The sequence below is a fragment of the Diprion similis genome, chromosome 4, assembly GCF_021155765.1.
Source record: "Diprion similis isolate iyDipSimi1 chromosome 4, iyDipSimi1.1, whole genome shotgun sequence".
Lineage (NCBI taxonomy): Eukaryota > Metazoa > Arthropoda > Insecta > Hymenoptera > Diprionidae > Diprion > Diprion similis.
The window spans coordinates 23638024-23661906 of NC_060108.1; the positions used below are offsets into that span (position 1 = coordinate 23638024).

General features: G+C 38.0%; 2 protein-coding genes across 6 annotated transcripts in view; one reads left to right on the forward strand and one right to left on the reverse strand.

The window, feature by feature from the left end:
- The window catches only part of LOC124405446 (calcitonin gene-related peptide type 1 receptor-like), a 146747-nt gene that overhangs the window by 113982 nt on the left and 8882 nt on the right, over positions 1 to 23883 (forward strand). The gene's annotated exons all lie outside the window — the stretch shown is intronic.
- LOC124405435 (juvenile hormone esterase-like) lies at positions 553 to 4479 on the reverse strand. The gene is made up of 8 exons (XM_046880312.1): positions 4299 to 4479; positions 3008 to 3302; positions 2378 to 2563; positions 2082 to 2284; positions 1813 to 1972; positions 1279 to 1602; positions 1030 to 1174; positions 553 to 794 (listed from the first exon to the last, which is right to left on the reverse strand). Exons 1-8 carry the CDS (start codon positions 4434 to 4436, stop codon positions 632 to 634), a joined length of 1614 nt encoding a protein of 537 aa, XP_046736268.1. The 5' UTR covers positions 4437 to 4479; the 3' UTR covers positions 553 to 631.

Below are 23883 nucleotides of genomic sequence, written 5' to 3' on the forward strand. Positions count from 1 at the left end.
AAATCGCGAGGCAAGGGCAAAGATGATTCGTTGCGAGGAAACCTTTTTTCGTTGCGAGAAAACCATGCAGTTCAAAACAGTTTCACGCAAACATCTCAATCCCGTTCCAACTCAAGTGAATCAGACTTCCGCGGTAAAACAAGCTTAGAATTCCTGTCGAAGTTTGGGGTAGATTTCGGGCATCCGCATGTCGGAAACACTTCGTACTTCATCTCCAGGGAGTGGGAAGTAACTTTCTGTAGATAAACAGGATATTATAGAATATTAAAGATGTTAAGACTGAATACAGAAACGATATTAATGGACCCTCATACCTCATTTTATTAAGAATTCTCTAAAATGAATGTAGAATTTTTGTTTCCATAAGAATTACTTTTACCAGTATTCAGTAAGGTAAACCTTTCCATCTTTTTTCATTCCAGTAAACCCATCGTATCCGTACAATCATACACCGGACCTACCATATGTACTTGTCTTTACTTTGTTTAGTCCAGTCAAACCAACTTCTAATTGTTTACAATAAATAATACTTGTATGTATTTGTATTTACTATATCCGAAGTGTGCTGGACCGGGCGATTTGCGCTATAAAATCACGTTCAATTTTGGTATTTCACGAGATAATTGTGATGTCATAATTTGTTAGGTAGTTTGTTCCAGATTAATTGTTCAGCAGCATCAGGGTTCAGAGCTGACTTGAGCTCTTCGTTGATATCCAAGTAATGCAATTCGTTGACTTTCTGTACAGGCTTCCAACTAGTTTTCACTAATTCGGTTTCGGCTGGTACGGGAATTCTGCAGAATCGACAAATAGTCTTGTTATACTTAACTCGGCACGAAAGTCGAGGATAAATTTAATCAAGAAACGCTCTCAATCGGCATTATACTTGAGAATATACTCAAATCATGTTAGCCAATTGCAGCATATCTCACAGTCGTCGAAAAGTATGAATTGTAGAAGCTATTTTTTCAAGCATTATTGAAAATTCCGCATCGAGATGAAAACGAAAATCCGACAAAATCAACTCACCCGGTCTTGGCAAAGTCCGTCCACATTTGTGTTAACCTTTCGATAAGCAGTCGTTCCTTCGATTCTGCCGGCGGTGGTTCAATACCAAGATTGCTTAGTCCGTGGGGATAAAACAAGTAGGACATTTCGTCCCCGTGACAAGCGCCTGCATAAATTAATGTTGCATGAAACATTTTCGTTCCTCTTCAAATCATAATCTCGCCTAAGATCTTGCTAGTGTTCCGTGAACAAACAGCACTCGTAACTCACCAGGAATGTGCGACACATTCAGAAGCGTTTTCAACGGTGAAAAACCATTGTCGAATGAAAATCTGTACAGGTAAGTCGGCTGCTCGTTCCTCCTGACTTGTATTTTTACCAAGTCATGGACCCCGTTCACAAACTGCATATCACCGCAGAACTTGACGAAATTCATCTCGCTTTTTTTCGGTTGAATTGGTTCGTCGCCAAAATAAGCCTGCTTTAAATACGCGGGTGTTAATTTCATATCTCGCTTCATGGCTGCCAAAACTTGGGGATGTATGATCCAGCTGAAATCGGCGTTCATATTTGCACTGGTGTTTTCGTTCAACGCTGAAAAAAATCACACTCTAAAAAAGGGTAACATGAACCAAGATTTTCAAAACTTGAAACGTAGGTAGTAAGATGGCGCGTTTGCTTATGACTCTCTTGCCCAGTTTCAATTCGATTTATACCGATAATCCCCCTGCAATGAACTGACTAGGTGGCACAGGTTTTTTTGTAATACTTTGCCGACCAGGCAGAATTGAGTAATTCAATTACCATCAGCACACAAAATTCCTTCGCGGTCTGTGTAACCCAGAATGAGAGGAACTTTAACAACTGCCTTGTCAGGAGACGATACGAAGTCGGGAAGAAATGGTTCCTCGGCAACATCCTCGTCTACGTTAGGTCCAAACAACAATACCATCTGAGCACGCTCCTGTAAACACGACACGGTTCGTTATGTCCTCGTTCATATTTACCAGCATCCTAAAGAAAATTCTGCTCCGCCCGCTAATTGTCGCCAACGAATTCTGGAACGTCTGTACCTGTTTCGTCTGAATCTTTGTCTGCGCCTCGATCAGCTTTTCACAGTCCACCGTCTTCAGAAAATCGACGGTTTCTCGTTCTCCCGGAAATGGTTTCCCCAGGTACTCCAGCAATCTGATAGCAAAATTTTTTGGACTCTGGAGGATGCTGGCCCACGGGGAAAAAACAGTCCCACTCTGAGCAATAGCTTTGTGGAATAATCCTGAAACCATATTTAATTCAGTTGAAAATTCAAGGGGTTTTAATGCAGATTATTAGATTTCACCTCTTTAGCGATAAGAGCATATATCAGCACCTTGTGCCAGCGGAGAGATAGCCAGATAATGAACGGCAGCAGCTCCCGCACTTTCGCCAAAGATCGTCACGTTATTTTTGTCTCCCCCAAAAGCCTCGACGTGTTCTTGCACCCACTGTAACGCCAACACTTGATCCTTCAGTCCTTGATTTCCAGGCGCGACTTTGTGCTCCAAGTTGAGAAATCCTGCAAGATTTCATGAAAATCTTGAGTATACTAATGGCGTTTTCTTAAATGATGCTTTTCCAAATGATTTCTATGTACCAGACTTTCCTCCACTGCAATTCAATTACGAAGATAATCGTCGGAGGCAAAGTGACAATGAGCAGAGTTAGAATAATCCGTAGGTCTGACAACTGAACGTGCTCAATTCAACGACAGCGATAGGAGATGGGAGATTAAAGCGAAGATGGCAATTCATCAACCCGGTAAAATCAACACTGCTTGACAGTGTACAATCAGTAAACATCTGCATCCCAAGTAATGTATTGAATAGACCTACGTTAAGATATTCCACGAAAGTAAGTGAATGGGAATAAAAGTAAGTAAGACTTCCATGGTGAAAAAATATCCATATCTCAAGCATACATATAAAAGTAATTATAAGCAATGAATGTGGTTTCAATTCACCAAGAACGCCGAGTCGGTAGTTAACAGTTACTACGATCACGTTCTTCTTGATTATATAATCTGGCCCGTAAAGAAACTTGTCCCCTGAACCGTTTATGAAGCCGCCTCCGTGTATCCACACCATGACCGGTAGACCTTGTTGTGGTCTCTCCTCGTTTGAAGGCACGTAGACGTTTAGATAGAGGCAATCGTCGCTGCCAATAATTTTTCTGGTGATAAAATCGTACTGCGCACACGGGGCCCCGTACTTTGCAGCGTCCCTGATTCCGGACCATGGTTTTGAAGGGACTGGGTCCTAGCAGAGTTAATTACATAGTCAGTGAGGACAAGGTTGATTGGGCCGTCATTAATAGTAACGCTGTGAGCTCTGAAACGCGACGAATGATAAACTGTCCGGTGATAGTTGCCTAGATGCGTAAAGATTATATGCTATAAAGTATAATTGACAATTGGTTGAAATCTTTCGGTTTTTGAACCATCCAATTTTTCCCCTCGCGCGCAATTTTCTCTTTCAATGCGCCTCGATTCTCATAAAGCTTAAGCTGAATGCTCGCAGTGCTTGTTGACTCGCACGCAGATAAAGAGTAAGTAGCTCTCTGTTCTGTAACATTTCCGGGGCAATATCAAAGTGTGATAATCGGAACTCACGAGTTACATAAGAATTTGCAAGTACAGGTTGATTACACGGGTCATCGAAAAAATAAAAATAATTTTTTTTTTTTTAGTTTCTATTGAGATAAATAAATTTTACACATTTTTACTAATTACACAATTTTACACATTTGTAATTTACTACTAATTATTATTTTTCAATAAAAGTGATTCAAATGCAAAACTGAATTTTGTTTAATCGTTACTTACAATAAATATCTTAAAAAAACAGGTAATTTTTCTTAAAATCCAAAAAATATCGTTCTAGTTTCTACAAAAACAAACTCTATCTAACAAAACTATTTTTCAATCTATTAATTAGTTACGTCGAGAAAATCAAAATTCATCACGTTGTTATTCGTTACGTTTCATATTTCAAATCTTATCGCAAACGTATCTGTTACCCATTATCATCACCGTGTAAAATTCAAGTGTCACGAAGCAAGAGTAACCGAGAAACCGCTTGGGTCACGTGGTGCAGCCACGTGGCAAGATCAACCAGCTGATCACAGATGGCTCACAATCAAACGCATCAGCCACGATTAGGCCTGCTTACAACGCCGTTAAGTTGAACCCGTTCTGTTCGTACGGCATCCCCTTAAGCCTCGTGAAACGTTTCTCAAATCTCTTGAATACTCACGGAAAACCTGAGTCTCCCGATGGGGGGCTCGGCGTAAGGAACCCCCTTGAATGCCAAGTAACTACCACCGTCAACATTCCTTTCGACTATACCTCGAAGACTACCAAGTCCACGCAACTTCACTACGTGACTACTCATAGCGGTTTACGGAGATGGACTGCCGACTAGCTCAAGTTATCGGTGCTCGACTCGCCTTCCTTGAGAAATACGACCAGTCATCGTGCTTCTACTCAATTTTATCAAATCAGTATTTTTTCTTTTTTTTTTCCTTAAAGACCGTAATTATCGCGTCATTGTCCAAGGACAAAATGAGATTAAACACTCTTTTTAATATTTAGTCAAATTAACAGTGAACGTGTGTTTTAATACTAATCAAGTATATATAACTTAATAAATTTGAGTAAAAAGCCACTCGCAAAAATTATCTATTATTCAATTACCTACGTTGTGTGAAAAAACTATACTCAGGTAGTTACTCGAAGCAAAAAAAATTTTCACTTGATATAACATATATTGTCTTGGCAATATTTAATTTTGTTCGGTGTAAATAAGAGTTTTCACAACTCTGATATAACGCTAGTGTCACATATTACAAATATGTTATTCCTTGCTAGAATTATAATGTTATTGGTATAAAATGTTAAGTGAATTCTAAGATGTGAAAATAAAAGTAACCCGAATTGATGGGTAGAATGAGAGTTTAGTTTCGTAAGAAAAATTAACTTGACTTAATAACTATCTTAAATATTACTAAAACAGGATATATCGCACCAAGTTAATGGATAATGGCACAACACCCGCGGTCATCAAACAAAGCTATGTAAAAAGCTAAATATCATCCGTTACAGTCTGCAAGCCGCCTTTATCTTGTTTATGTTAATGATCGTCGGTTTTTGCATGCCCTCGGCGAGTCTACCAGATGGAAATCAGCTCCGAAGTCTCCAAGGGTCTTTGCGTAGCCGATACGGCGTCGTAAAGGGGATGTAACGATACTGAGGTTGGAGGACCCGGGTTGCCGGAGAAAAAAAGCCTCATCTGTATGACGGTCGAACCGATGTTTGTCGAGGGTAGTTTTTAGCCCGGTATCCTGGACCAGATTTCAGCCGGCCTTGAGTTTCTCAACCAGAGAAATATTCATCAAGGATCGCCGCTCGATCGTTAAGGATGCATTTTACTGGGTGAGGGTGAAAACTTGAAAGGGTGAATATTTCGAATAGCTGATTTAGGGAAATTTGAAACATGTGAAACTAAAATAACGAAATATTTCGAACAATTTATGTTTAGTTTTTTTATTTTCGCATGTTTAAAATTTCGATATAGTACCTGCCATACTTTAATAATAGCCTGTTGCTTTTGCAAAAATACGTATACCTAGCCGATGTTGACCGGTTCGCGAAATGCAACGAACTCCTTGACTAACCACTATGGATGCTAATTTCGCAAGAGTAGGTACGAGTTATACAGCGAAACGCAAAAACGACAGAATCAACACCGCGGTGTGGAACTATTCGTGTTACCAAGCGGTACAACATTAACCCTGTACCAACAGTACCGAGGGCGTCTCTCCATGCATGCGATACCTTGATTATGGAAATCCGCGCAAACAGGGCAAATACAATCAATGCATCCGCCATACTGTGAGACTCAAGTTTTTAAACCCCTGAGATAAAATACCTTGGCAAGAGATTTCTCAAAACCGAGAATCTACTTGTCAATTTTTTGAGCCCACTTCTGAAGCGAGGAAAGAATTTTACTGCAACACACTGTCGCAGATTCTTGCTCAACATATTGCAGCAAAGCTTTGTTTTTCACAGCTTTTTTCAAAAATTTATTAATATCCGTGTACCTGAACATAAACTTAAGCCACATTAAACGATGCGGCTAGTATTTTGTCACACAAAAATATTTTCTCGTATCCATATTATGTACTATACATGGAAGAACATTAGTAGCATATACGTCAATCAATGTGAAATATAGCAAATATACGATTTTGATTTTTGCCTTTCGGTCGATGATCTACAGTCGTATAAGTATTATATATATATATATATATATATATATATATGGGCGGCAATTTCCACCAGCATTCATCATTTTGACAGGATGTTTCGCGCAGGTAATAAAACGAGCGAGCGTTTCAACATTCTGGGGATAACCAGCGCTGGGAACATTGCGATATCATGATCTTCGCGAGATGAAACGCTGATAAAAATCCTCCGGCGAAACGACGGATTCGTGTAATCTAAGTACTGTATATGGATGTACAAAACGTGTTGGCTGTTGTTGTTGTTATTATTATTATTTCATATGTGTATAACCGTGACGTTACCAAATGTATTTTCATTACTTCAACAACAATCTATCATTCTCGCTTCAACCCTCTGCAGACTACGCATGATGACGTTTGTATGTATATATACGTGAGGGTATGAACACCCAGCTTGTCAACAAATTAATCTCAACGAGAGTAATCCAACGACCATGAAAAGGAGCAAACAGAAGATGCGAGCAAAAGGCAAGTGATATTCTCATTACAATCTACTTAAATCGTATCCAGTTTTATAGTGCAGTAAAATTCTTATTCGGATCACTGCACTTCGAGTCATGCACTAGCCTGCATAGTTGATATGCATGGCTGATTGTGTGTAGAATTGGAACTGTTAAGAATGACCGAAAATAAACGATTTTCCATTAAGTCGATCATTTTTCCTCACAACCAGTTTTTGTTTTTTAATCCCATGAACGACGCAATACAATATTAATTTATATGATTAAAGTATCAATTATTATCATTGTCTCACTTACTAAGTGCCTACTTAACATAATAAGTAAAAGATGAATGAACATTTCACCTAAAATTGAAAAATAATTTGAATGATACTATAAATTATCAAAAATCTTTCCCACTAATAAAACTAACTGGTAAAATTTACGAAATTTTGGTTTCATCTGCACCGTTTAAAAAAAAATACAAAATACTCGATTAATTAATTAATTTCTACCGATTCAGTCGTGGCGCGTTCGATTATTTTTTCGGACTCGATTAATCGATGCATTGATCATTTTTAGCTTTGGTGGCCATTGCTAATTGGAAGAGTACATTGAGACATAGCGGCGGGGGGGAGGGGGGGGGGGTACGTAACGGCAGTCACTCTAAAAGCCACTTAAGTCCTTATTACCTTGATGTCAAATATTTGAGGGAGAGAATTTTTGCGACGCGTCGCTGATGACGAGACGCATTCTGAAAACGCGCGTTCAACCCATACACGCCATACCTGTTACGCAAATTTGCAGAGTCTCACCTTATGTCTGGACGCTGTCGGAGGACTTATGACAGATCTGAGAGAACTTGACTTGACTATATATCAATCTACCCACGTCCCATGCCGATGTCTTGTCCCACATGTTCAGGAACGTATCTAGTGTTCCTGGTCTTTTCATTAGGCTCCAAGACTTTTCGTACTCTTTGAGAATTCAAAATAATAAGAAGTTTTCAACCCCCCTTTATAATTGACCCGTCAATCTCATCCGTTGCATGGTATTTAAGATCGATGTTCTAATTCCCGAAGACTTGAGGGTAAGTAATTACGATGGTTTCGCGAACTTTTCACATTCATTAAACAGCGTCGGATCGAACGAACAAGTTTCGTTGAAAAACACATTTCTCAAAGTATTTCAGCGAGTCAGAATCACGCGAAAGACCGCAAGGGTGAAAATATATAATTGTAAAACGAAAAGTGTAAAGACAGTTCACAATACGTATCGGTCGTCACGATCACCATGAATCATGGTTTCTTCGCGATTGAAATCTGGACGATGAAAAATGATCCTGCGCCCGCTTCCTCCGATCCCCCTTGGATTGAGACACCATTATTCAGTTCAAGTTTTTTGCCCAATCCCTGGATCCTTGCAGATGTAATATTTATACCCATAGTCATTTTAACTAGTGGAAGGTGGGGGAGATCTTTTTGTAAATCCGTGGCGAGTTGATAAATGATTTAGGCCGAGGAAACTTGAGCTTTTCAAATATTTCCGTCACAGCTTCCACTCCCCAGAAACGAGAAAACCTTATATATCAATAAAGTATACGTATATGTGTACGTATACATACACACACATATATATCTATATGAAAAATTCACACGAGATCTTAGCGACAAAAAAAAAAGAAAGTAAAGAATAAAGTCAAACGGTCTATCGGTAAACGATAATTTGACATGTTTTTTTGGAAAAACTATAATAAAATTTGAAACTTGAGCGCAGAAGCTTATCACATTATAATTTCATCCTCAAGTTGAAACTGCGGAATTTTACTCGCTGTCAAATTTCCTTCCCAGCTAGTGAGACGAAAATTCATTGCTCTTATTGTCGCACACGTATAATACTCTCACAGAAGCCATGAAGCTTATAGCACCAGGCAGCGAATGCTTCGCTGTAAAGTAGGCGTGTATCGACCCCACAATGGAACATTTATACCTATCGTAGTAAAATATACTGACAAGGAACAAAACGGTGCAGGTACGATGTAGCTAACGGAAATGAATTGAAGCAATTTTGAACCGAGGCGGGCTATTCCGGCGACTTCGCCGTTGCGCGTGTCGTTTCTGAAACGTTTTGCGACAAAGTCTCGGGATTCTCGAGCACTATTTTTCGTATCGCCTGTCTCATTTTGTGCTGTTTTTCTACACTACCGAAAACGAAGTTCGTTCGTGCTCTCTGCACCTCGCCGGGGCAACGTATAGGTTGTTGCCTCAGGGGTTTACTGCAGAAATCGGCAAAACTCACTCAGGAGAAATCTCGTTGGTATGAGGCTTTGAAAATCGTGTTATCCCTCCGAAGATTGCCAATTCGTTTATGCTGGGATCAATCCTCTGTAATGGATCGGAACGAATATATTTCTTTTTTCTTTCTTCTTGTTTTTCTTGTCTTGTATAGAAGAAGAAGAAGAAGAAATTTTCTTACTAGTTTACCGAAGTCTGTAGCAAGAAAAAAACTAGCATGCCTAAAGCGATAAAAGCCTAGTGTCAAATGCACCCGCGAAGCGAACTCACGGATTACCTCAAGTTAACTCTGCTAATGGAAAACTAACTTTCACCACATTTTTAACTCGCTGAGCCTCCCTTCCCCCGATTCTTCGAATCATGGGAAAGTTTTAAAAGTAGATTTTACGTAAAAACTAGTCATCAAATTTCATATGTAACAAGAATAATTCGTACACAACACAGTACGAATCACATTTTGCATATATAAATTTGAAGAGTGATAACGACAAGAAAAACCAATATTTTCATGAGCTATAAAAACACCGACAGAACACGACAATAATGAAGATACGAGTACGAGAAATTAAAAAAAAAGCCTTCCCTTTACACAAACAAAGCAATCGACAAAATCGACCTCAAACAGAATAACTTTTTAGCTCGTAGCTCGAGCCGAAAGAAAATTAGCCTTGACTTTAGCCGCAAAACCAAAGCAAAACCCAAGCCAATTTCCAGAAGGGTTAATTGTGATCCGGAACGAAAGTTCGAATTGGATACGTTCACTCATGCCGGAGAAAGGCAAAATTTAATCACAGTTTATCGGGATGCGTATGAGGTACAGGACGACCACCAACTTCGCAATGTCTCTATTAGCGGTAATAGAAGGGTTTCTGTAGCGCGATGGCCAACCAAGCCTGCTTATCCACCCCTCGGAGTGCTGCTGCAGTGCCATTTCCACTAATGAAAAGAGTTTTCCTTATTTTCCTGCCAAGTATCGCATTTTTCCGATATTCCAAACGAGATTCCTATATACTATCCCGAGCCGGTAACCGCTCGTAACGATATTTTCCAGAGCTTATGATCCTCGGTTCAGATGTCGGATAAAAAACACAAGCCTGTTATACGCTTTCAGGCATCATATTTATCCGAACATTTCTTATTTCATTTTATCAAGCGTAAGACGATCAACGATTACTCATATTGCCGATCTACTGGCATCCCCTTTTCGCATTTTCTCACCCCCCTGCATTACCCTGTCTATTATTGATACGATTTAGCAGCTTCCAGTGAAATTTTCTTCGCTATTTAACCATCGGACTCTCCAACTTTATTCGCGAATTGAAATTACGAACACAGGACGCGCGGCTCGCATTATCAACAATTTCTACAAACATATATTTACAAATAATTATATATATACATTATCGAATTTGCGCGGTGGTCAGTTTCGTTGGTGAATATACTCACGTTCCGAGGATTTGTGGAAACGAGAGCCGAAATTATATTCGATAGTGATAATTCTGTCGATATATCTGCAGTCAATCGAACAGCTCCATGGCCGTAGGTGTTTCAAACCGATCCAATTTTCTGTCTGCACGTACAGATGATACGCATTCTGCAATTTCAACCATCTACCGTCTGGAGAAAAACGTCGTAGAATCTTTGGCGTATTCTTTTTGAATGTAATAAAAACTTGTCAAGTATTGCTGTTCAATTGATATGACCGAGAGATGAAAATAAATCGAAGTAACTGAAGATATCAAGGTTTTTACTTTCGTATTTTCCGCAAGAAGCGTGACTTTCCTTCGAGCAAATTTAACCGTTGAATGTGACTTTTCGTAAATCCTGGCGCTTACGTGATTTCAGTATAATGGACTAGTCAACGGATGCACAATAAAAGAGAGCGTTATTGGAAATTTCTTCGAGATACCGCTTCAAATTTAATTCAAAGACATACTCCGGGCCGTATTAAATGTAAAAATATCTTGCCTCGAGATTCTACGTCCATAATACATGTGTCAGAATATTTATCGAAAATTTATTGAAGTCACGCTCTTTGTACGAATTTCGGCACAAGGATCCTGAAAGAAAACTGTGAGGCACGTACGAAATTCTACCCTGGAGAATTTTTCCACTTCAAATATTTTCATTTTATCTTGCGTATAAATTTTATCCTTCAATTTATTCAAGTAAGTTTCGGTATGATTTTTTCGATAAAAATTTATTGACTACTTTATATTGTAACGCGTTCTTTAAATAGAAAAAGGAAGAAAAAACCACTCGCCAAATTACGTAATATACAAAAAAAAAAAACTGTAATTAAATCAACATGTCAGCTCGAAAATATAAATCTTGAAATGCTTCAAGCTTTTTCTTTGTTCACATAAACAAAGCTTGGTTATAAATACCTATAATAGCATTTTTTGTTGGTATTATTTTCGTTAAATAAGTTTTTGCGAACAGCGGCGTACTTATATTAATGTCGTAAGTCAAGGTTTCGCTGGCGTGCCTATTTGATACGTGACTCTGTTACGTAAACTGCTTGAGGAAAGAAAAGGTATCGCACACCTATCGCAGTTTCGTAAAACTTTGCGGCAAGTATAATTCTCTAACTTGAATACAAACTGAAATCGCAAGTTGGAACTATCTTTTTTTGATTTAGTGCCTCATTCTTCATGGTGAAAGAAAAAAAATGACAAAATTACTTGGCAGATTAAATTCGTCGAAAACTAAGCGTTATTCGAATTTCAAAGTCACGGAGTTACGAGGATCAATGAATAAAATGTTTTAGTAGCTGCGTCGCTATATTATCGACGGATAATCCAACCAACATATACATTTATATTCTAAGTCTCGGTATATTATTACAGCCGTTCAGGCTTAATTCGACATGAAATGAAATCGTAAGTAATATTACCGAGTGCGTGTATGAAATTTATAAAGCATTCAATATTTATTATCTAATAATATTCTACAGTCAAAAGCCGAATAGATTTTTATCTCCGTCTTATACTCTAATTAACAATTTATGTATTGCTCGATGAATTCTAATACAATAATCAATTTTTTCAAATGCCAAAATATACATTTTTTACCCCTAAAAAGAATCGAAAATACACGCAAGTAATACCGTCGAAAACACATTTCCTCTTCTTCGGAATGGCGCCATTAGTAAGTATTGAAAAATATTTACTGAATTCACCGATCTTTCCCCCTCGAACAATTAATCTAGATGATGAACCAGAGTGAAAATAATAAACCATAACGTTAAACTGAACTGAAACATGAAATCATTCTTCTTTAACTATTCTTTCGATCGCTGAGTCTCAACTCTCGACGCTATAATTTCAAGCCTCTTCTCTTAAGCTCAGTTTCGTATTGATAAAATTGGCAAAGACGCGTCTCTGAAAATAAAAAAGCCTCTCCAGATCCTGTAGTAATTTTCACCGTAATAGAAGAGCGTCAAAGAACCATTGAAAATATATTCAACCATTAATTTTATGGGTATATAGGGAACAAGCTGGTATATAACCAAAATTCCAGTATCTATTTTGTAACGCATATGGCCGAGTGAGAAAAAATTTTCCCCTTAAACAAAGAATTATAACGCTTTGGTGAACTTGAAGACCATACCTATAGGTATAACTGTAACAATATCTATGTTTGGAAGAATTATATTCAAATATTAATTCCATAGTTGTGACATTAAGCCGCGCTTTGACCCTCTTCACTTTGATCCATGTGCTATTAAAAGACACGAGTCGAAATTAAATCTCCGTGAAATATCTATGGCGATGCGATTTGAAGTAAAAGTTCACGCAGGGTTGAATCAGAGCTTTGAAAAGCTATCCGCTTATCCACTTTTCCCGTGCACCTTTTCAAGCCGAATAAAAAGGACGAGCGATATACAAAAGAAAACTTGAAGAGATACTCACGTGCTTAGAGAGCGAGTGAGGAGCTCGGTTAAAAGGGTGAAACAACTGTCTAAAAACTTTTATTCATCCCCGGCACTTTTGAGCGCATAAATCTCAACCAAAGTAGAAAAAATTCAAGCCAACATCCCTTGCAAATTTTGTGTTAAAGTAAAAACCGTATGATGAATTAAGGGAAGATACGATACTGAACAGGTCAATAAACGCTGCTCTTTTTCTATAAATACGCAATTTTTTTCTCGCTGATAATTCATTTCTTAATCAGGTTTGTAATTTAGATTTATTTGTACAACGACAGAGAATGAAATTATATCCAATCGTGTTGATTATCCATGAACCCCAACGAATAGCACTCAGACTGTCAATTTTTAAGAATAAAACTTACACGTACGTTTAAAATATCTGCATCGTTGTACAGAACTTTGTCATTCTCATTTCTTAGCTAATTGATTTTACTGTATCCTTGTATTGTTACTATCAATATGACCTATTATACGTGCCTGTTAAAATGCCGGTTAATAATTGTCATATGAATAATAATCTATTGCGCAACGAGTATAATCAAGGAAATCTCGAGAAGTTAGTTTGGAAACTAATTTGTCGTGACGTCATTATTTCATTTCGCTTCAGGCATGTTCACGACGTGAAGATTCAGCGATAAGGCGAGAAATGACAAAGCTATAAAGCCCTTTATTCGACCTCGGGGTCCCAGCTCTTATTGTTAGCCGCAACAGCACGAATGACACGGCAGAATTACCGAGTAATTAATTATCAGTGACAAACAAGAGCACGAAGCACGTATAGAGAATTAGAAACACAACACTGCAGTAGAGAGTGCACTGCACCAAACCCGTCGTTACAGAAGTCGCCAGCCATTAAAAGTTCGAGTTTTGAAATCCGAAGCCTTGAGTCCCATGCGGGATGCGGGATTGGGGGGGGGGGGGGGGGGGGGACAGCGTAATTAAAGCTCAAGTCTTCCTCTGCAATTACACATCCGTTTTATCCCGCGTCGAGATTAGTCAAGACTATAAATATGTATAAAAAAAATATATTGTGATTTGTGCAATAAGTATATATGTTATTACGTTATATTATACTTTATACGTAGGAGATTTTCACTTTATAACTTTCGTATGTTCGTATACATATACATATATGTGAAGCGTAGAAAACGTGAGCAAAGTTTTGTGATTTTCAGTGGGAAAAACCGGCTGCAACCGAAGAACGAGCGAGGCTGATTCAACCGCGGCTTTAAATAAACGATTTTTAGAGTGAATTGGTACAGTAGCTCAGGGTATTCCTATCCAGACCGTTGAGATCACTCCGAGTTTTCTAGAAACTTGATATCTTCGCTCGACGTAAGCTACCAATCGATTATCGAGTCTAGCCTAGAGTAAAATGTGTATGTCTTGTACTACATTCGCAGTTAAGTAGGTAGGTAGGTAGATGTATATGTATAAGAGGGTGGGAGGAGAGTATACGATCAGTTACAGAGAGAGAGAAAGAGAGAGAGAGAGACATCGCGAGGCGTGAACATCATTGCATATATGGATGAGGGTATGAAATTGCTTCAAGGGATTTGCGAAGAATAATTATTGGAATTTCTGATATACGTTGCGAGAAAGCCCTGCTTATCATAAAACCCAGGATTGAGGGTGGCTGTGAGGGGAGGAGAAGTTGATGGAATATAAAGCTCGAAGAAGTAGAGTTATAAGTACCGAGTTCTGGAAAACGAATATCTTCACGAGGATACGATAACCGCAATGTCATATCCATGACTAATTGCAGCGTGAAACTGTGATAAAGAGCTAAAATTTAGCTACAGCCCCGTAATAGGGAATTTTTCGTTTCAATTCAAACGATATTCAGAACTCTGTAATAATAATAATAATAATAACAATAATCGTGGACCATTTCGCAGATAATATCATCGAGTGGAAGAAGAGCAAAGAAATGAAATGGAGTAAAGTGAGCAAGAGGTGAAAAAAAAAAAGAATTCACAAACGATTGCACCCGTCCCTGTTTTTGATTTTCCTTTTAAAATAAAAAGAATAAAAAAAAATACAAGGGATCGCGTGAAGCGACTGCCGTTCCTACGGAATTTAAAAGCTCTTGAGGTGGCCCTCGGAAATATTCCGTGGATTTCGCGTTGGGCAGCAAGTGTGAAAAAGGTTGAAAGACGACTGCAGGGTGAAGAAATCAGGGGGGGCGCCTCTTGACAAAGTTTTCCATTCTAAAAAATGGGTGAGTTTTAATACTGTAAAATATGAATCCATTACGAAACCCCGTAGCGCGATAAACTGCGAGTTGACTTTATTATGATGGACGAGGAGGTTATTACTTCGTTCTCCTTTTGTACCTCGCTTTGGCTTATTATGCTTAGGTACACAAAATCTTGACGTTACCGAGTAGAAAATGATTGGAGTAAAGAGAAGTAGAAATACGGGATGACTGTAGGTGAAATCGGGGAAGAAGATGAAACGAATCCCGTTGGACTCTTTGGTTTTATTGGCACTTTCCGATGGTCCAGGTGCCGTTGATAGCTCCGATCGATTTACGGGCAAATAGGTCGATACCACCTGCGGACGTGCCCCGCTTCTTGGATAACCAGCATAGCTCGGAATGGACCATCAACGACCGTTAGTTCAGCTCTTTCGATCTGATCAAGAAAGTTTATCTCCTCTGTATTCATCCCGTAAAAGGCAACAATGCACAGTTATACGATTTACGGACGAAAATGTCTATATATACATATATATATATATGTCTATGTGTACAGTCAAAAGTGAGATGCAGTTCAAACATTGACAATTATTCTGTAAATATTCTCTACTTAACTAATCAGGAGATTTTTTTTTCGTATACTTATGTCGATCCGTTAATGTTTCAGATTTCGATAAAATTTGCTAATTGAAATTAACGTTTCATCAGACGCGCACAGTCCAGTGAAAGAATTGAACACGCGAGCAAAAATTATAGCTTCAAAACTTGAAGAGTAAAACTGGAATTGATTGATTTGAATTTGTCATTCAAATGATGAAAAATTGAGTAACGAAAATCCAAATTACCGGATTGAGAAGATATCTTTTTTCAACTCAATTAATGCAATTTCATTAATTTTAACAACGGCTTCTTCTGATCCTTTCTTCCGTTTTTATTTCTCTTCGACGAATTTTTTTGGAAATTTGTTCCTTTCTCACCCTTTTTGAAACCGATTCATTCATTTCAAGACAAGTGTAAATTAATAGCAAAGCTATTCACTGGTAGACCGAAATGTATACTGTAAATGAACGCTCGAACAAATTCGATTCGACCGCACATAAATTTTGGATTTCTCGTTGAAACAATTTTGGGGAATTCGGAACACCCTCGAGCTGATCAGGCCGAAGAGGGTACAACGTGGTCGCTTTGACCACCTTCGACGACTCTCTAGAGTCCTTCTATCAATGGACGGTTAATTGATCGTTTGAAATCTGTTCATGTGAAACCTGCTCTTGGCTGTCTAAAACAATATGATAGACAGCGAGTATCGGAAGATTGAATGGCTGGACATTAAAGTGCCCGTCAACTCTTCTTTGTTTTGTACATACAGCATTTCTCAGTAATTTTCTGGCAAAAACTGTTAAATTACAAAAATAAGTATTCTGCATTTATCGTAATTTGAAAAACTTGAAACTCGGATAAATGATGAGTGTATGTCCAAGATCGAGAGTAAAATTCCAACTACAGTTTGAAATTCTATACTTGTTAACGTGTAACGTCGTCTTTCGTCAAAGTTTTAAAAAACGTGATTTTACCCAAACTGAAAAGAGGGAATCTCAAAGGGTTGAAAGGCATGTCGAGGAAATTTCTCTTCCTAGTATTTTTTGTAAGGAAGTTTCGTAACCGCGGGTAATCACCTTGAGGTAAAACCTCACAAGACCTAATCTTTCCGACACTCATAAAGACCAATCAAAGTATAAAACCAAACTGTTGCTTGAATTTTGAACATGATCTCTGCGGCCTAAGCAAATGAATTAGAACAAGACTGCGTGTCGAGTGTATAATATAAACGTCGTCGTAAAACCGTATACATACATACATATACATATCACACCTACAGAACTTTATGATTTAGTTTTGAAAGTTACTTTTCCTGCAGAATTCAATATAAGTTTTGCAGTTTGAAAAGTCCCTCTGGAGAGATTAAACCTCGTCAAAAATAACTCGTTTCATGACGAGTTTAGCCCCGGTCTAAAATATTTCGAAAAAAATAAAACTACCCGGTCTGACATTTTTCTGACGCGATGTAAACTACCGCAGTAGTAGAGTTACTCGAGTACTTTCCAAATGCATACCATAACCATGAGTGCAATACAGTTTCAAAACTAAGACCGCTCAGCTTAACTGTGAGACTTCACGCATCACCGAACTTTATTTATATTCACTCTTACAAAAAGCCTCGGGCTGTTTCCAAGGAGCTTACTGCTTACCATCCGAGGCTTTTTCACGCGGTTTCTCTACTTGTACTTTGGGGAATACGTAGAAAGAACCGCTGATCGGGGTAGCAGTTACACAATCGAACGTTTACAGTTGGCTGCTCATCCTTAATCTCAGCTTTATTATCTCGTCGATATACTTATGGTCAAGCACATCATTCCCTCCACAAACACGTATCGTGAACATGGAAAAGTATAATTTTCACGTAAACGTGTTAAATGAATTATTCAATAAAGATAATTTAACCGATATTCGATAGTTATTGTAGGAAGACATGCGAATACTGAAGTAGGAGTTCACCCTTATTGTTATGTTGTTAATAAAAGATGGATCCCAATAATAATTAATATGTAATGTTTAATAAATAGTGATCAATTGACGGTAAATTATTTGAAAATTGAGTAAAATTTTTATGAGCGAAAGAAATTTGTCAAAAAATTTCAGGCTGTATAATAAAAGTCTTTTTTTCAGAGTGCAAAAATTTTCTCGGATTCACACATACGCAACAGCGGCTAATTTTATTTCATCAAGACTCGAAGAATCCGTGAATTAGAAATCAGACCAACTATCAATAATTTCCTGTGACCAATCGTCCGAAGCGAGTTTCGTAAAACCAGAAGCCTTGAATATTTTCTCCATTTATCGAAATAAACTCGTGAATAATATCGTCGAGAGGTCGTAAATATTCGAGCTTACCTTGACACGTCCGTTATACATAGATATATGTATTAACCGAATGCATATAAAAATTTCGGTGCAACGTCGAGGTGGAACGGCGAGCTTGAAATATGAAGGGAACACGCGATTTCCGACGAGGGATGAATAACATTAAATTCCACTTAAGCCTCGTTTTTGAATATGCAAAGGTGGGTGCGTGTTCCATGAAATAAATACTCTCGCATTTCAGCTAATATTGTAAGAATAATTCTCAAGGTCCAGCGCTTATTTTCAAGGTAGAAATAAGGTAGATATTTGATAATAGAGTTTATCACTTTGTTTTCGCATTTTTTGCACGTTGTGTCCCTCGCGTGCAAGGTTAAATTTTTTCCAGCCATCCCCCAGCGACATTTTCATTACCGTATGTATGAGAAGGCTTTTAAAATAAGCTCAAAGTTAAAATTTCAAAATTTATGCAACGTCCTTTGTACCTCAAAGGTCAAACGCTCTATGAAACGACGATTGGCACACCGTTGTTAATCTCGAATTAGCCTTAAAAGCAGTCTCATTCTTTCATGATTTCCTTTGAGTACAATTGTGAATGTAAAACCTTAATTCTCACTTAGCGGCTTTGAGTCGTCTTAAAAACTCAATTTAAAGGTGACAAGTGCGAACGTAAGTACGATATCGAAAGTCTTATTTCATTAATTTACTTTCTAATTTTTTATCCCTAAGAATTGTTATAATATTAATAAGAAATCAAGATTCTTTCATACAATGAACATGAATTTGTCGCGTTACAAAAATATAACGTCTGCACAGACAAAAGCTGTGGAGCTTTCGGCCGACTTGCTGTGATTCGATATTGAACAAAGCAGTATTCAACAATAATGAATGGACGTTGTTATTTCCTGATCGAGAACAATACATACGTAAACGTTATTGAATAAACGTTTCCAAGGTATCGTCGGTTATATCTTGAATATGCAGCCACCCTACACGTGATCAGAATCGGAATACCGGTTTGGCAATAAGTTAAACATTCAAACATAAAACTCGACCGTTTCAGCAACGAAATGCCACGAAGAAGAAACGAGTGTACGACCCACGCAAGCACACACACACACGGATGTAACATAAGCAAAAGCTTGTAAAACTTGACCGATAAAACGAGGATCGAGGTAAAAAGACGAGCTCTGCAAGCTGCTGGAGACGTCAGCAACCCTGCGGATCTTGGATACCTACTACGGCTAAGTCCCCATGGCGTGAAATTTCAGATTTTTCTTCACGTTTTCCTTTTTCTTCACCGCAAAGAATCTAAGGACGCTTCGCTTTTCGCTGCAGGTCGTGCAATTGGGCTGCACTAAAATCAACATGGCTGCACTCGCTCATTCTTTCACAATTCTTGCAAATTATTGCTATACCGAAAAAATTATAGAATCAAATAAAGTCTCATGGATATGAGGGTTGAAGCGAGTGAAATGGACCCCCTTTGCAATCAAATGGGATTTTAAAAAAACTCGAAAACGCTGGAAACGTATTCGAAATTGGTCTAACGTTATTCCTCGCTTAAAAAGCCTTTTTCTCCCCCTCTCCCTAATATTATTGGGGCAAAAATATCTGCACAATATGATAGCCGTTTTAAAATTGATTTAATGTAAAAATGTCGTTTCAAATAAAACGAAAAAAAAGATATATTTAAAAATTACGAGTTAAATGTCGTTCACGCAATTCGGTACGTTTGGAAAGTTACAGAATAATAATATCATGTGTATAATAACAGATGAGACTGATTCGCAAATGTAAATATTAGATATGGAGTGAAAAAAGTTTGGAATGTCAAACCTACGCAATAAATTTTTCAGACTTATATACCCCGGGGATCCACGTAAAGTCTGTAAACGGCTAGAAGCTTATAAAGTTTGAAGAATTCCTAGGTATAAGCGCGTAAAGTAAAGACACGAGACTTTGGCAAAGCTCGTATTCCATCAGTAAGGAATTTCTTGCGCGAAAGGTTGAAAGAGAGAGAGAGAGAGAGAGAGAGAGAGAGAGAGAGAGAGAGAGAGAGAGAGAGAGAGAGAGAGAGGGAAAGTTTCCAACTATGCCGTGCAATTACGTAACACGGTGTAATAAAATATTAGCGTTCAAATAGTAACGTAAACGTACCAACGTATCTTCATCTGCAAGAATATTTTGTTCGGATTTCAGCAGTGAACTCAAACGTTTTATACAGTCAAGGAAAAATCTCCTTTCAACCATTCCCCATACGTGTATATGTATATATAGACAACGATATTCCAGTTCCATTTTTCCGCGAGGTTAAACTTTATGAGAAAATATTTTCACCCCGCAACACACGAGCATTGCACTTGCACCACCACCCTCTCTGAGCTCGATGCAAGAAAAATATTCGATTTTTCTTTATAAAGGTCTACCGATATCCACATACATATATGTATATATATAATAATATATATATATAATATAGACGTATGATAAATACATGTACACATACATTCGTATATAATACAGATAAACGTCGTCAGCGCTTCGATAGGAAACAGGGAGGGCAATAGTGCATTCCATTAAAATATTCCGCGAATAATTCGATGGAGCGGTAATCGAGTGGAAAATGTCTTTCTACATAACATATTAATATTTATTTCATATAAGACGGCGTAAGTTATTTCGTCGCAGTGTGAAAATCAGACGCGTAAAATATTTCCTCTCCGCATATTTTCCTCAAAATTCACGTTCAATTGTGGTCAAAGTCCTGACTCCCCCGGGAATTCTATCGGCGAATAAAGGACGTCGGGTTGAGCCTGGTTAAGCCAGGCGGCATGTGGTGCGGTGGAAAAAAAAAAAAAAAAGAAATAAAAAATAATTTCCTCCCAGTTACCGTGTAATCCATCAAAGCCATGCAACAAAGAATCATTCACTCGAGCACATTGATACGTCTACGCTATGAGTAAAATGGAACGTTTGCGTCTCTTATTGCCGCAGTGCGGAGTAACAGATCACTGAAATACCTTCGTATACTGTATATTCATAGAATAGTGTGTATGTATATGTGTGTGTGTGTGTGTGTGTGTGCGCGTATGTTTATTTATACCGAAGTTCGAATCGGCAAAATAGTATAGAATTGAAATTGACTTCTCTTAAGAGGCATCGAAAGAAAAGTTCATTCAATGCTAATGCGAATGGAAATAGTTCTGATTTATTTCGGATTCGTATATAAATATATATAGTTTACATTGAAACTCGGTTGAAATGTAAACTCGAATGGGGTTGGAAAATGTGAAAACTCCTGCAATTTCGAAGGATCGAAGCTTTCCGTGTGAAATCGAGGTGAATTTGACTGCGAGCAATGCAAATATACATATCCTATCCGGAGATTTTGCTCAACCGGAAATAATCGTCTAACCGCACAAAGAGAGAGGGTTGAACTCGGGTCGATTCGTGTAAAACGTTCCGACCTACCGCGATTTCGAGCTTGCAATACCGCAGCGGAAACGCACGGCTCGTTGAGCTTATATTGCATTACACGCACAATTTTACAATTATTCAAAAGATCCCGGCGTTAAAAGGCTCGCTAAATTATTTATAAAGGACCCGCGAATAACACGACGAAATTCAGGGGTAAGTATGCATGTAACGACGGACTGCAGAAGTGGAGATGGGGTTGCGGAAAAGGCACCTGCAGGTATAGAAACGGCCTTGTTTAGGACGGCGGTTAACGTGCGGCCGTTAAGACGCGACAGGCATATATATGTATCCGCGGGAAATCGTTTTCGTAGATATTAGACTTCCGCTCTCTAATTGGCCGGGTGTAGTAATACTTCCGTTTTATTTAATCCTCACACCACAACCTGCCGTGCAGAAACTGTGCCTGGAACAGAATTCGAGTTATCATCAGGCGTGCGGGTGTAAAATTTCGAAATTTCACTTCGATTATTACAACGAGGCGTATATCGTTGAAGAAAGTGTCCACCTTTGATTTTTCCCAACGTTTCAAGACATCCACCATATATCCTTTGAAAAGTGAAAACGACTTTCATGCCTATCGAAATTCAACAAGTTGGAATTGTGATTGGTGAAAATCGTGTGAAAAAGGCGTGCAAAAAAGATTCAAGTGGATGATACAGGTCGATCCGAAACAGGTTTCACACGACGAATGGACGGTTAAATATATACCTATATTAAAAAATTTTACTATATATATTAGGGTGGCGCAAAAAAACCGACTATTTTTTCTTTTTGAGTCTTGTGTGACAAAATGTTAGTTTTTCATGTTTTGAGAGCCCACTCGAAAGGACAGTTCAAAAAAGAATTTTTTAGAGGTCGCTCCACATTTTTAAAACGTCAAAAATCGATTTTTTTTTTCTCGTTACGGTATAATTTTATAGACAAAAAAAAAATCCGAAAGCTTCGGTTCAAAACTTGAATTTTGAAAGGTCGCTCATAATTTTTTTTCAATCTTTTGGTGCATTTCTTTAGATCTTTTCTAGCGACCTTTTAATATTCATATTAAAATTTCATAAATTTTTCTTCTTTAATTTAGTAAGAAAGAATCGACAACAATACACCACGATACGAATTGAAAATCAAACAAAATACTGAAAATATAATTTTTTAATTTAATTTTTTGTCGATTTTTGACATTTTTAAAAATTTGGAGCGACCTCTTAAAATTTTGTTTTTCAGCTGTCCTTTGTAGTGGGCTCTTAAAACATCAAAAACTAACATTTTGTCACACAAGACTCAAAAAGAAAAAAAATATTCGGTTTTCTTTGCGCCACCCTAATATATATGATCAAATATATTTCGCGCGATGCATGCAAACCGTGCGAACCGAGTTGGTAGGTAAGTACACCCACCGCAATCAATACTCATTGCTAATTCCTACGGTAAATTGCACCTTGTAACACAACTACCAACGCAGTTTCAACAACGCGCTTTCGTGTCAAATAGGTGCAGGACACAAGAACTGCCGTCATTTTCACATCCGTCCAATGTGACGGTAATTGTACAGAAATTCGTTTTACATCCACGCGAGCATAAGATGTAACAAAAAACGCATTTCATCAACTGCTCGATAAAAACTAGCAACTTTCGCAAATTCCGCGACGACGACTTGCCAATAGAAATTATACTCTAAATTTTCTGTAATCGTATTTTCATTTTGGTATAGTAGAACAAATCGTCTCTTTCCGGTTTGAGTTGTACGAAACGCGATGGCGGAATAAGAGAAGGCGTCGAACAAATGTTGGCGTTCCATTACACGACCAAACAAATTGTAGCGATTACTGATTATATGGATACAGATAGGCAGGCGGTGCAGCAGACGAAAGAGGCGCATGTTTCAACCGAAAAGCAGGAGAGCTTCGAAGAGATGTATTAGGTGGAACCGTTCTGGGCTGTTGCGCTAATCGTCAACAACACGGGATGCCATTACCTCCCCCGAATTGATAACCAAAGAATTCGTACGAAAGAATTCCGCGATCATTAATTCTCGCGGTAACTGCGTCAGCTATTTCTTCGAGATTTCATGGATTATCAGTAGTCACACAAAATTTTTACAACAAATTTATAATCTAGGAAAAGTCATTATATAAATAGTTTAGTATATAATATAGATATATGTAACGTATATTCTGACAAAATACAAAATAAGTTGATAAATATTGAGGGATTTCACAAGCAGAAATTACTACATCGAAGACGAACGAAACTTTGACTAGATCCTTTAATCTC